The sequence below is a fragment of the Neomonachus schauinslandi genome, chromosome 11 (assembly GCF_002201575.2).
Source record: "Neomonachus schauinslandi chromosome 11, ASM220157v2, whole genome shotgun sequence".
Classification (NCBI taxonomy): Eukaryota; Metazoa; Chordata; class Mammalia; order Carnivora; family Phocidae; genus Neomonachus; species Neomonachus schauinslandi.
Genome location: NC_058413.1, coordinates 106,441,911 through 106,453,190, shown reverse-complemented (window position 1 = coordinate 106,453,190; position 11,280 = coordinate 106,441,911). Strand labels below are relative to the sequence as shown.

General features: G+C 40.9%; 1 protein-coding gene across 1 annotated transcript in view; it reads right to left on the bottom strand.

Moving 5' to 3' along the window:
* GUCY1A2 (guanylate cyclase 1 soluble subunit alpha 2) overlaps window positions 1-1,038 on the bottom strand; it is a 306,446-nt gene extending 305,408 nt beyond the window's left edge. Inside the window, exon 1 of the mRNA XM_021696606.2 lies at window positions 690-1,038. Coding sequence (XP_021552281.2) covers window positions 690-1,038 — 349 coding nt within the window. The remainder of the gene's footprint in view (window positions 1-689) is intronic.
* Between the last annotated feature and the right edge of the window lie 10,242 nt (window positions 1,039-11,280).

Here is an 11,280-nt window from a genome sequence, read left to right as displayed (position 1 = left end):
TGGGGGCCGCCGCCTCCGCTGCTGCTCACGCCGCGCCGCCTCTGCGCTCGCCTGGGCGCCCGGCTCGCGGGGAGGCTGCGAGCGTGCGACCGCGGGCGGCGGGGCGGCGGGCTGCGGCCCGTGCGGTCCGGGAGGCAGAGCTGCTGCGGCCCGCGCGCCGATCTCGCCCCCCTTCCCTCTCTCCTCCCGCCCCGCGCCTCCCGCCTCCCTCCTTCTCCCTTTATCGTCCTCCCCCCGCCCCCCATGCGCTCCCTCCGCCGGCATCACGTGTCGCCATCATACTCATTGCGAGTCTCTGCCTCGCCTGTCGCCACGTTTCAGGAGCAACGAGGACACTTGGTTGCCGTCCTCTGTGCGCCCTCCCCGCTCCCACGTCCCCGTCCTCCGAGGAGGAGCGCACGGCGGCTTGGATCCGGCCAGAGGGCCCCAACCCGGAACGCCCAGCCCTCGTCCGCGGGAGAGGCAGCCGCCGAGCAGTCGGGCGGCGCTGCGCGCTGTGCGGGAGAGGGGCGCGGGGCGAGGGCCGGAGACCTCCTTCTGGAGCCACCTCGGGGAAGCCTGAGGGCGCGAAGTGGGGAGTTAGGGTCCATTGCTGTCCTTCCCCTGCCCTCCTCCGAGTTTATTTAAGTTCTGAGGCGAAGGGGGAAGGCCAGTGGGTCCCGCCCGCCCATTCCAGAGGAGACGCTTACAAGGGAAGGGAAGGGAAGGGGCAACGTGTTCGCGCCCATCCTGCTGGAGCAGCTCGTGCGGCTGAGCGTTCGCCTGGGTCGAGGCCGCGTGGGCTCGCAGCGAGCCCAGGGCCGGGAGGCAGCGAACGAGGACAGCATCTGCTGGGCGAGAGCCCTGTTGCTGAGCGTCAGCGGGCTGGGCGCGCGGGGCCCGGGGCTCCCGCCGGCTCCGCACTGGTGCTGGACAGCTCCGCTTGCCACCTGCAGCCGCGTTGGCCGGCGTCGCGGACTGGGGGACAGTTCCTCTGTAGACTGCACTACCGAAGACCGGGACGGGGGGGGGAGGGGGAACACCGGGGAGTGATTCCATGCCTCTCATTCTCCCTGCTCTGTGCGCCGAATATGCGATCTGTTTGCACTTGGCTGCAAATGCTGCTCCGAAAGCTTAAGGAGAATGGGGAGAAAGGCTTTTTCAAGCCCAGGAACAGGCTCTCACCACGGCGCGAGCCCACCTCTTGCCGCCAGTTTGCGGTGGAGCTCCTTCATTCCACAAAGCTTGCCTCATGGCAAACCAGCAGCCGCTCTCAGCGCCCGGCCCCACTGCGCCTGTTTATTTAGCTCCAGAAAAGCCTTGGATTTGTTCTGACAATTAGGGGAAGGGATGGGAAGAAGGGGCAAATAAGAGTGTCACCAAAAGAGGGGTCCCAGGCTGTGCGTCCCTCTGCAGCAAAGCAGATGAGCACCTTCCCCACCTTCTCCACTCCTCTGGAAAGAAAAGTTCAGGGGCTCCAGCTTTAGCTCCTCAAGGATACAGATGCCAAAGTGTTTTGTTTTGTTTTGTTTTTGTTTGCTTTTGTTTTTTAAGGACTGGTTCTTCCAAGGTGAAAGCAGATGAATTTGTTTGCTGTGTTTATTTAAACACACACACACACACACACACACACACAACTTTACTCTATACCCAACCCCAGTGTGCTTTTAATTCTTCCCAATTGTTTATGAGGACCCAAATAAACAGAAATTCTAATTGAGGTTTCCTTTTATATTTTGGAAACATCCACTCAGTTAATTCAGAGACAGCCCTTATTCTCAGATTTTAAATAGGCATTAAGGTTATAAAAAGTGTGTGCTCTCACATGTGTCCCTTCAAAAATATATATATTCTTTCCTAACCTGCTGAATAAACTGTTAATTGCATAGGTTCTCTTAGGACGGGACATTCAGGCCTCTCTTTTAAAATAATAATATGATTATTAGAATTATAGTTATTATTATACATAATTATACATAATAGTTATTGTAATTATTATTACCATGATTATTTTGATTGTGTCATGTATCTCCTGTTGATTTTTCCATTACTTCCTTTAGTTCTATATGTATTTGTTTCCACTGAAAATTAGATACAAATTATACTTTTTATCATCAAGAATAGTCATCGATTTTGTGAAAAAGTTTCTCTGGTCCTTCTTTTTCTGAAATTCAATGGATGGTTCCTTTGAAAATTACATTATTCCGGGGCGCCTGGGTGGCTCAGTCGTTAAGCGTCTGCCTTCGGCTCAGGTCATGATCCCAGGGTCCTGGGATCGAGCCCCGCATCGGGCTCCCTGCTCCGCAGGAAGCCTGTTTCTCCCTCTCCCTCTCCCCCTGCTTGTGATCCTGCTCTCACTGTGTCTCTCTCTGTCAAATAAATAAATAAAATCTTTAAAAAAAAAAAAAAGAAAGAAAGAAAATTACATTATTCCAACTTGGGAGAAACTGTTTAATAGTCTTGCTTTGCGGTATCCATCACAGCATAAATTGTACTTCTTAGTTCTCTTCTTTAGTAATGATGATGTAATTGGCCAGTTCTTCAGAGTCGCAGGATTTTAGAGCTTCTATTAAGGATACTAAATAACATACCCTTCACATTCTCCTACTGAACTACTGCTCTGAGGACATGCACAAGCACACAAGTTCTTTTATGGTAATGGTAAATACCAGTACATCAGACTTGAAACCAGAACATTTCCTAAACTTTCCAACTCTTGTCTCAAAGTGAAAATGACTGAGTACAACAGCAACGAGTATCATTTGTTTCTAAAATCCACAAGAGGCCTGAGAAGTCTTCCTGTTTACACTGGAAGTTTATTGCCAGAAAGAGCTCTGAACCATCGGGACATTTCCGCTTTGTGTGAACCATTTGAATCAAAGACTCTTTACAGAACCTCGCCAGATGAAGTGGTCTTACAATATTCTGTATAAATTACCCTGCCTTTCATCATGATTTTCCCACTGATTTTTAAACTATAAACAAATGGAGCTCTAAATATAGACAGTAGATCATCTGCATTACTTTCAAGAGTTTCCTTTGTATTTCTGTGCAGGACTAGGGTTCAAAAGCTCTCAATATGAAGAATGCTATGTTCTATACTCAAAAGGAAATACAACCTATTCTCATAATCTAAAAACAAATCAAAACCTTAGGCCTCGTATAAGGAATTCTAATACTTTAGGAAAGAATGGTCCACTGAAAATGAAGAGTTTGTGCTCTGATTTTAGGGGAAAAAATTTGCACAAACTCATGCCCACAAGTCCAGTCCTGCTGGATGTATCATGCTTCAATAAATTCCTTAAAGCACAGTCACCTACTGGAAAAGGAAAATACAGGAATTTACTTCGTTTGTTTATGAGGCTGGTGAGGGTACCTGAGGACTCACTTCGGATTGATCGAGCATTGGAAAGGATTCCTTATTAAGAAAGCAGATTCTCATGGTTAATTAATTTATGACAGATGAGCCAAGAATACACAATGGTGAATGGACATTTAAATGGTATTGGGGTAACTGGATAGTCACATGCAATAGGATGAAACTAGACCACTATCTTACACCATACACAAAAATTAACTCTAAATGGATTAGATGTGAATAGAAGACCTGAAACCCTAAAATTTTTAGAAGAAAATAGAGACAGTGAGCTCCTTGACATCTTAGCAATGAATTTTGGGATCTAACTCTAAAAGCAAAGGCAAAAGGGGTACCTAGGTGGCTCAGTTAGTTAAGCATCTGCCTTCGGCTCAGGTCATGATACCAGGGTCTTGGGATGAAGCCCCACATCAGGCTCCCTGCTTATCAGGGATTCTGCTTGTCCCTCTCCCTCTGCTGCCGCCCCCCCCCCACTTGTGCAGTCACATGCACTCTCTCTCGCAAATAAAAATCTTTAAAAAAAATAAAATAAAAGCAAAGGCAACAACACCAAAAATAAACAAGTGGGACTACTTCAAATAGGAAACCTTCTGCATAGCAAACTAGCAACAAAATGGAAAGGCAACCTACTAAATGGGAGAAAATATTTGTAAATCATATATCTGTTAAGGGATTAAAACCCAATTATATAAAGAACTCAAACAACTCAAAAAACAAAAACAAAAACAAAACAATCCAATTTAAAAATGGGCAGAGGATCTAAATAAACATTTTTCCAAAGAAGACATACAGATGGTCAACAGACACATGAAAAGATGCTCAGCATCACTAATTATTAGGGAAATGCAAATCAAAACCACAGTGAGTTGTCACCTCATACCTGTTAGAATAGCTATTATCAAAAAAGACAAGAAACAAGTGTTGGAGAGGATTTGGAGGAGAACCCTTGCGCACTGCTGGTGGGAATGTAAATTGGTATAGCCACTATGGAAAAGGGTATGGAGGTCCCTCAAAAAACTAAAAATAGAATTACCATATGATCCAGCTAATCCACTGCTGGGTATTTAACCGAAGAAAATAAAAACACTAATCTGAAAAGATACATGCATCCCCATGTTTGTTGCATCATTATTTATAATAGCCAACATATGGAAGCAACCTAAGTGTCCAGCAAAGGAAGAGTGGATAAAGGATATGTTAGTTATAGATATAGTTGAATACTACTCAGCCATAAAAAAGAATGAAATCTTGCCATTTGCAACAACATGGATGGACCTTGAGGATATTATGCTAAGTGAAATAACTCCAATAGAGAAAGAGAAATACTATATGATTTCACTTATATGCAAAATCTATAAAAACAAAACAAAGGAAAAAAATTAAACAAATCTCATAGATACAGAGAACAGATTGGCAGTTATCAGAGGGGGAGGCAGGTAGGGGTAGGTAAAATGGATGAAGGGGGTCAATTGCATGGTGATGGATGATAATTAGATTTACTGTAATAATCACTTTGTAGCATATACAAAAACCAAATTATTAGGTTATACTCCTGAAATGAATATAATGTTATATACCAATTTGACCTCAATAAAAAAGGAAGGAATGTTCCAAAATATTTTTTAAAAAGCAAGCAGATTCTCCACCTTAACTAAGATGGTGACTAGTCCCCCTTTAAGCATAAAACTGTTGTGTATGCCTTACCTTCATCTACAACATCACTACTTATAAACTCCTTTCACTTACATTTCTCATTTAATTTGATGTTCATCCTTCCCAGAGTAGTTTTTTAAAAAATCACCTCCATCAAATGCAAACAAAACTACAGTCAGTCCTCACTCCCCCAAATTCTTTGCATTTCAGAGCTTCAAACTCTTTCCTAATCTCTTTTCATCCATCTAAGTCTCCAGCAAGAAAACTTGCAACATCTGCATAAGTGTTCCCTGGAGCACTTCCTGAGATCAGAAACCTGAGGAAATCTCTCCCTGTAGTCAGTCTTTACATAAATCTGGCGCCTCCCAGGAACTGTGCATGTAACATTAAAGCAAGTTCTCTCTCTAATGAAATGTAGTAGCTGGTGAATTCTTAACTAGTGCAAGTTTTTCTGCATCCCTAACCTAGAAAATCACACAGACACACAGACACACACACACACACACACACACACACAAATCCTCACCTGCAGTTTAACTCCATGGACACATCTCCCTGAAAGAGATTTGTCTATAGCTCCCACTTTCTCACACTCTCCTTTTGAAAAGAGGGCAAACACACCTTCTTGGTGAAAGTTTGTGAACAAATAAGAGTGGAGATACCATGCCTCATATTTTTGCATAATTTTGTAAGTGAAACAATATTAAGGATCATATCAACTTGAGAAGAACCATCGCTTTGTTCATATGTGAAAGGACACATGGAAGACAATGCAGACCATCATCCTATAGTTCTTTGCCATCATAAAACCATGCTGAAATGATGAAGTACTTGTCGCTCAAAACAAGAAAAGGCAAAGGGGCTTGGTGCTGGAAGGAAAGTAATAAAGTTAATGCAACACTTAGTAGAATTTGCACCAGAAAGATACTTATGAGTTATGAGTGGGATGGCTGCTTCTTTTTGATGTTACTATATCCAAGAAAGTTAAGAAAAAGGGAAAGTAATCAGTGTCTTTTGGTGTCTTGACAGACAACACTCTCTTTCTTAAGTGGCTCTAAGTGGCTTTGGATTCTCCATCATGCACCGCAGAAATCTATCCTCCTCTAAAGAAAGACCCTAGAAGTCAATGCCTCCTATAATTCCCAGCCATTTTGTCCTCAGCATCATTAGCTCTCTACACGTTACTTAAGTTGGGATTCTTTTTCAGATACTAAGTGCAGACTATATTTCAAAATCATTGTGCCATTTTCTACATGTTTTTGTAGACCACAGAATTGTCCTTAGAAGTCTAATAAGAGCAATATTTTGTCAATAAGTGATTCAGTGGTGGTCCACCCAAGACTTTACTCACTTTCCTAAATATCTCTTTCCCCCTTTTACCCAAACCTTTTACCTTCCAAATTATTTCCAAACCATTGCCTTCCAAATCTGTGTAAGCCAAGGTGAACTGAAATTTGTTGAGAACCTACTATGGATCAGGATCTGTTCATTTGCTTCATTTAATCTTTTCAATGCCACCATAGGATGTATTATCCCAGTATTACAGATGTTAAAATTCTTGCACAGAGATTTTAAATATCTTCCCCAGGGTCATGGAGCTGATAAATACTAGTCAACATTCCAGTCCTGAGTCCTAAGTCTATGCTTAGAAACGGAACACCTTTCCTGCCTGCCTCTTGTAACTGTCCTCAAATGACCTAAAAACACAGAGAAAAACAAATCTGATTAATTAAAATCACAATGTGAGTGGTTTATTGCATTACAAATAAATACTGCATACACAATTAACATGTTGGCATTATTCCCTGGCACAAAATGTCATGGAAAACCACTGATGTGTGCAGAAGCTCTACTCTCTAGTAGCTGCACTGCTAATTACTAGCCATGTGACCAAAAGTAAGTTGCTTAACTTCTCTGGGACCAGACCCCTCACTTCTAAATCAAAATCTCCAGGGTATGATCAATCCCCAACATTTTATAATTTTTCTATTTGTGTAGTTACTCATTTTCATTCCAGACATACCCTGTGTGCCTAGAAAAATTCCCCCCCACACACATCATAAGGTCACCTTCTCTTCCTCGCTATCATATCCTTTCTGAGAACACAGGTCCTCAGCAAATCACTTCCTTAACTGCCTAAGACCTTCTCCTTACACAAAGCTGCCATGAACATGGTCCACAGAACTAAATGGATAAAAAAAATTTCAACTCAATTGTATTTGGTTAGATGTTCACCATCTCCCTGTCTTTTCATAACCTAATTCTTCTGTCTATTATATTATAGAAAGGAATCATATCTTCCTGTCTGCAACTTATTAAGCCTGACAGCTAACAATAATAAGTATGAATTATCAGTAAGAGTATGTTGGTATAACCTTGTTAATGTTAACAGACATTTACTTAAATATGCCCAATTTGTCATGAATATGCAATCTATTATTTAATCATTGTCTTAATACAATGAATCTATTCTTTTAAAATCCAATTTTAATGTAAATACAAGAATTCTTAAAAGTATTGCCATTAAGAATGAAATGTTGTGCCCTTCCACTAGATATAAAATAAACATTGCAAGCAATGATTAAATGGTAATGTACTTAATCCCTTAAAATAATTAATAGGAAAAATTATTTAAGAAATCAAGAAATCACAATTTGTACTCCTGTTATAATCATTTCTGGAAAATGTTTCAAGGTTGATAATGAAATGAGTGACCTCAGGAGTGAACAGATCACTTCAAGCACAAACAGTGGTTAAAATAATTCTAAAACATTTCCCCACCAAAAGATGTGAAACTTTTTAAATAAAGCATATGTTTACTCATTTCTGACAGTTCTCCTTAGAGTGAGCAAAATGAGCATTAATTCCTCTTTTTGGTGGACCAAAATAGATGGGCATCTGTACAACCACAGTGAACTAGAAAATGTTCCATTTCTCTAATTCACAATAAGGTTTCATCAGGGCCATAGAAGCAGAGAACTCCTTGGTTCTGAATAAGCACCATGTAACTGGGTAGACAGGAACTCCAGAGCCCACGTCCTCTGCACCAAGACCCCACCTGTGACTCTGTGTCTCCGTCCAGGTTAAGCAGACATAAACTGGACCTATCCCTGCTCAACTCAAAAGCTTTTGCACTTTTTTTTTTTTTTTTTTTTTAAGATTTTATCTATTCATTTGAGTTAGAGAGAGAAAGAGAGAACAAGCAATGGGGAAGGGCAGAGGGAGAGAGAGAGAGAAGCAGACTCCCTGCTAAGCAAGAAGTCCGAGGCAGGGCTCTATCCCAGGACTTGGAGATCACGACCTGAGCTGAAGGCAGATGCTTAAACCGGCAAAGGTGCCCCAAGCCTTTGCACTTCCATCTCTGAGAAGAAAAATCCAAAATTTTCTTGGTTTTCAGGTTTTCTACATAATTTTAACAGCACCCTAGACCAAAACAATAACTAACAATTCAATTTATAAGGTATCCTGCACCCAAACAGTGTAATAAGCAATAACTCGTATCCTAACAACTGGGCAATTAAAAATATGTGTAAAGTGAAACAAAAGAATTCATTCTTAAATAACTGTAATTATTTAATTAATTATTTAAACTAACTGATTAATGAAGTTGAGGACTGCACAACTTCTCAAACCTTGGGATGGGAATGAGCCATGTCACCCTCATCTCCTCTTCCATGCTGATTTTCCTGTGGCTTTCTGCTTTTTATCAGAGCAACTTCCAAAACCCAGCTTTGCAAATGTATGAAGTGAGTGAAATAATGTGGCACAATCCAGCATTAAAACTATCAACTACTTCAAGCTAAGAGTCTGGTCAGTTTTCAACAGATGCTAAATATAGGTGTGTTTCCCTCAAATGTTTAATTATCTCCCCCTGCATCCCTGTGCATTCAGCACAGCATCCAGGGATCTGTTGTTGCCCAGTTTGGGAACCAGGATTCTGGTTGCTCAGCCCTTCCAAAGTTCCCAAAAAAGCTTGCCTTTTATCTCGGTTTACAGACTCTGAGTAAATAGACATGAAGAGCTTACAAATGAAAAATGAAAATTGTGCATCTTAATGTCATTTTCTGCTATAATAAGTTTGTGTACAGATTATTACCTATGATTTATGTGTAGTACATTATTCTATGATTTTAAAATGTATAATATTTCAACTCATTAATTGTCTAAACTAAAGCTTTTAATACCTAGTAAGAAATAAAATAATTTGGAAAGACACATAAAATATTTGCTTTTGATATTCCTTATACATATAATTTTTTACCAAAGGCTGTATATGCTAATGGCTTAGCAGAACAATATTATCTCATGAAATACTTTTTAATGTTTTTTTCTTTTTAAAAACTGACCCTGAAATCTTGGTAACTATTCTCTGTTTGACTAGAACAAGAAAGGCAAAGGTAGGGCTCATTTTTCCCTCTAACGTCTGCTGTCAAGCAGAGGGAAGAAGGAACTTTACTGTATTTGTTGATAGAGAAATGGAGGTATTCAGAGATTGAGGGACCTGCCCATGGTCCAAAGGCACATAGTTAATCACAGGTAGAGCTCTTAGCACTGTAAAATCTCATTTCATAGCTCTATTGTAGAAGATTGTTTCTGAGAAAAACTCCCTTGGGGAGAGGAAGAAAAAAAAAAGCCTAGCTCATTATTTGTAAAGGATGTTATCTGGGTTTTCTCAGGGAGTAAAAATAGGCTTGCATTAATCCAGTTGCACATGCCCATTATGGCTAAGTTAATTCACCCATATCCATTCATACTCAACATACGCGAGTAACTTAAAGTACATTATTAAACCAAGGACAGTGGACATTATAAAGACAAAACATGGTCCCCACCTTTGAAGAATTTATACTCTAAAAGCATAAGGAAATGTTAAATAATATCAAAACTTAAATGGCTGTACAAAATAGGACCAGATTAGAGGTCCTTTGGAAAATAAGTTACAGTATTTTAGGAAAAAAGAAAGATGAACTCCTATTTCCAAATAAAGGGAATGAGACATAAATGAGCCTTTGAAGAATGGGTAACATCTGAAAAGATGGAAATGCTCGAACTGGACATGGAGGAGAGAGTATGTTGTGTACACTGTTCAAACAAGGGAGGAGAATAAATACTGAGCGATCATGGGAAATGGAATAAGAAAACAAAGACCAGATTGGAAAAGACCTTACTCTGGACTTTCTCTGGCAAGCACTGAAAAAACTTAACTTTTTGACTGGGAAGTGACATTAAGACAGTGTTATACAGCTACCCATTCCTCTCTAAACTCCATTATTTCCAAGAACATAAATCAGCAAAACAGACTGCCTCAGTTGTCCAAGAAATCGGCTGCATGTGATTAAAACTACAGTATGTCGTCTCTTCATGATCTCTCCCCTCCAAATACACACATACACATGCACACACATTCAGACAACCATTTTCCATATCACTCAAGTTTGGCGCACACTTGCTATATATTATCTGCCTATGATACGATCCAAGAATATAATCCAAGCCGATAAAGTACATCAGCTTCCTATTTCAGCTTCCTATCCTCTAAAATGACCAATTTTCAAAGCACATCAGTCATTAATAAACCAACAGGAGGAACAGCTACCCTCTACAGAAACCATGTTTTAAAAAATGGAACCCCTAAAAGACCCAGTAAGTGCCCACTCCTGTGTTAGGGTCAGTGTTGTCTTGTACTTCACAGACAAACACAAAAATCCATCATTTGGTGTCTTAAGACAGTCACATGGTTGACCCAGTGAAAAGGATTCTAAACCACACTGGTCAAGAAAAATCATCCCACCTTGCTTCATATCGAATACATTGTGCTCTCACATTCAATCTAATACATTTCCCTTTTCTATCAGAGAAAGATTGTGAGCTTGCTGCCTTTGGTTTCCTCAGCTGAAAGAGAATGTTCATCATGCAAACTGAAAAGATTGGCTCTCAGGAATTTCTTGTCAGTTAGTGGGCCAGTGCAAATTATATTTGGAAAACATTGTCAGCCAGGTCCTGGAGGTCCTAGAGGCAGGAAGGAGGAGAGAGAGAGAGAAAGTTGGCCCTGTGAATACTGGGATTGTCAAGATGACTATAAGGTAACTGGTGGGGGGCAGATATCATGGAATCAGCATGAATACAAATCTAGAACAAATACTGGCCAACAGGAGTGAAGACGCTGTGTCTGAAATGACCAGACTAGAAGGAAAACTGATGCGTACTAGTTAAGTTTGCCAACTGAGCTCAACATGCAGAAGAACATCTTAGGGAACAGCGCCGCTGAACAC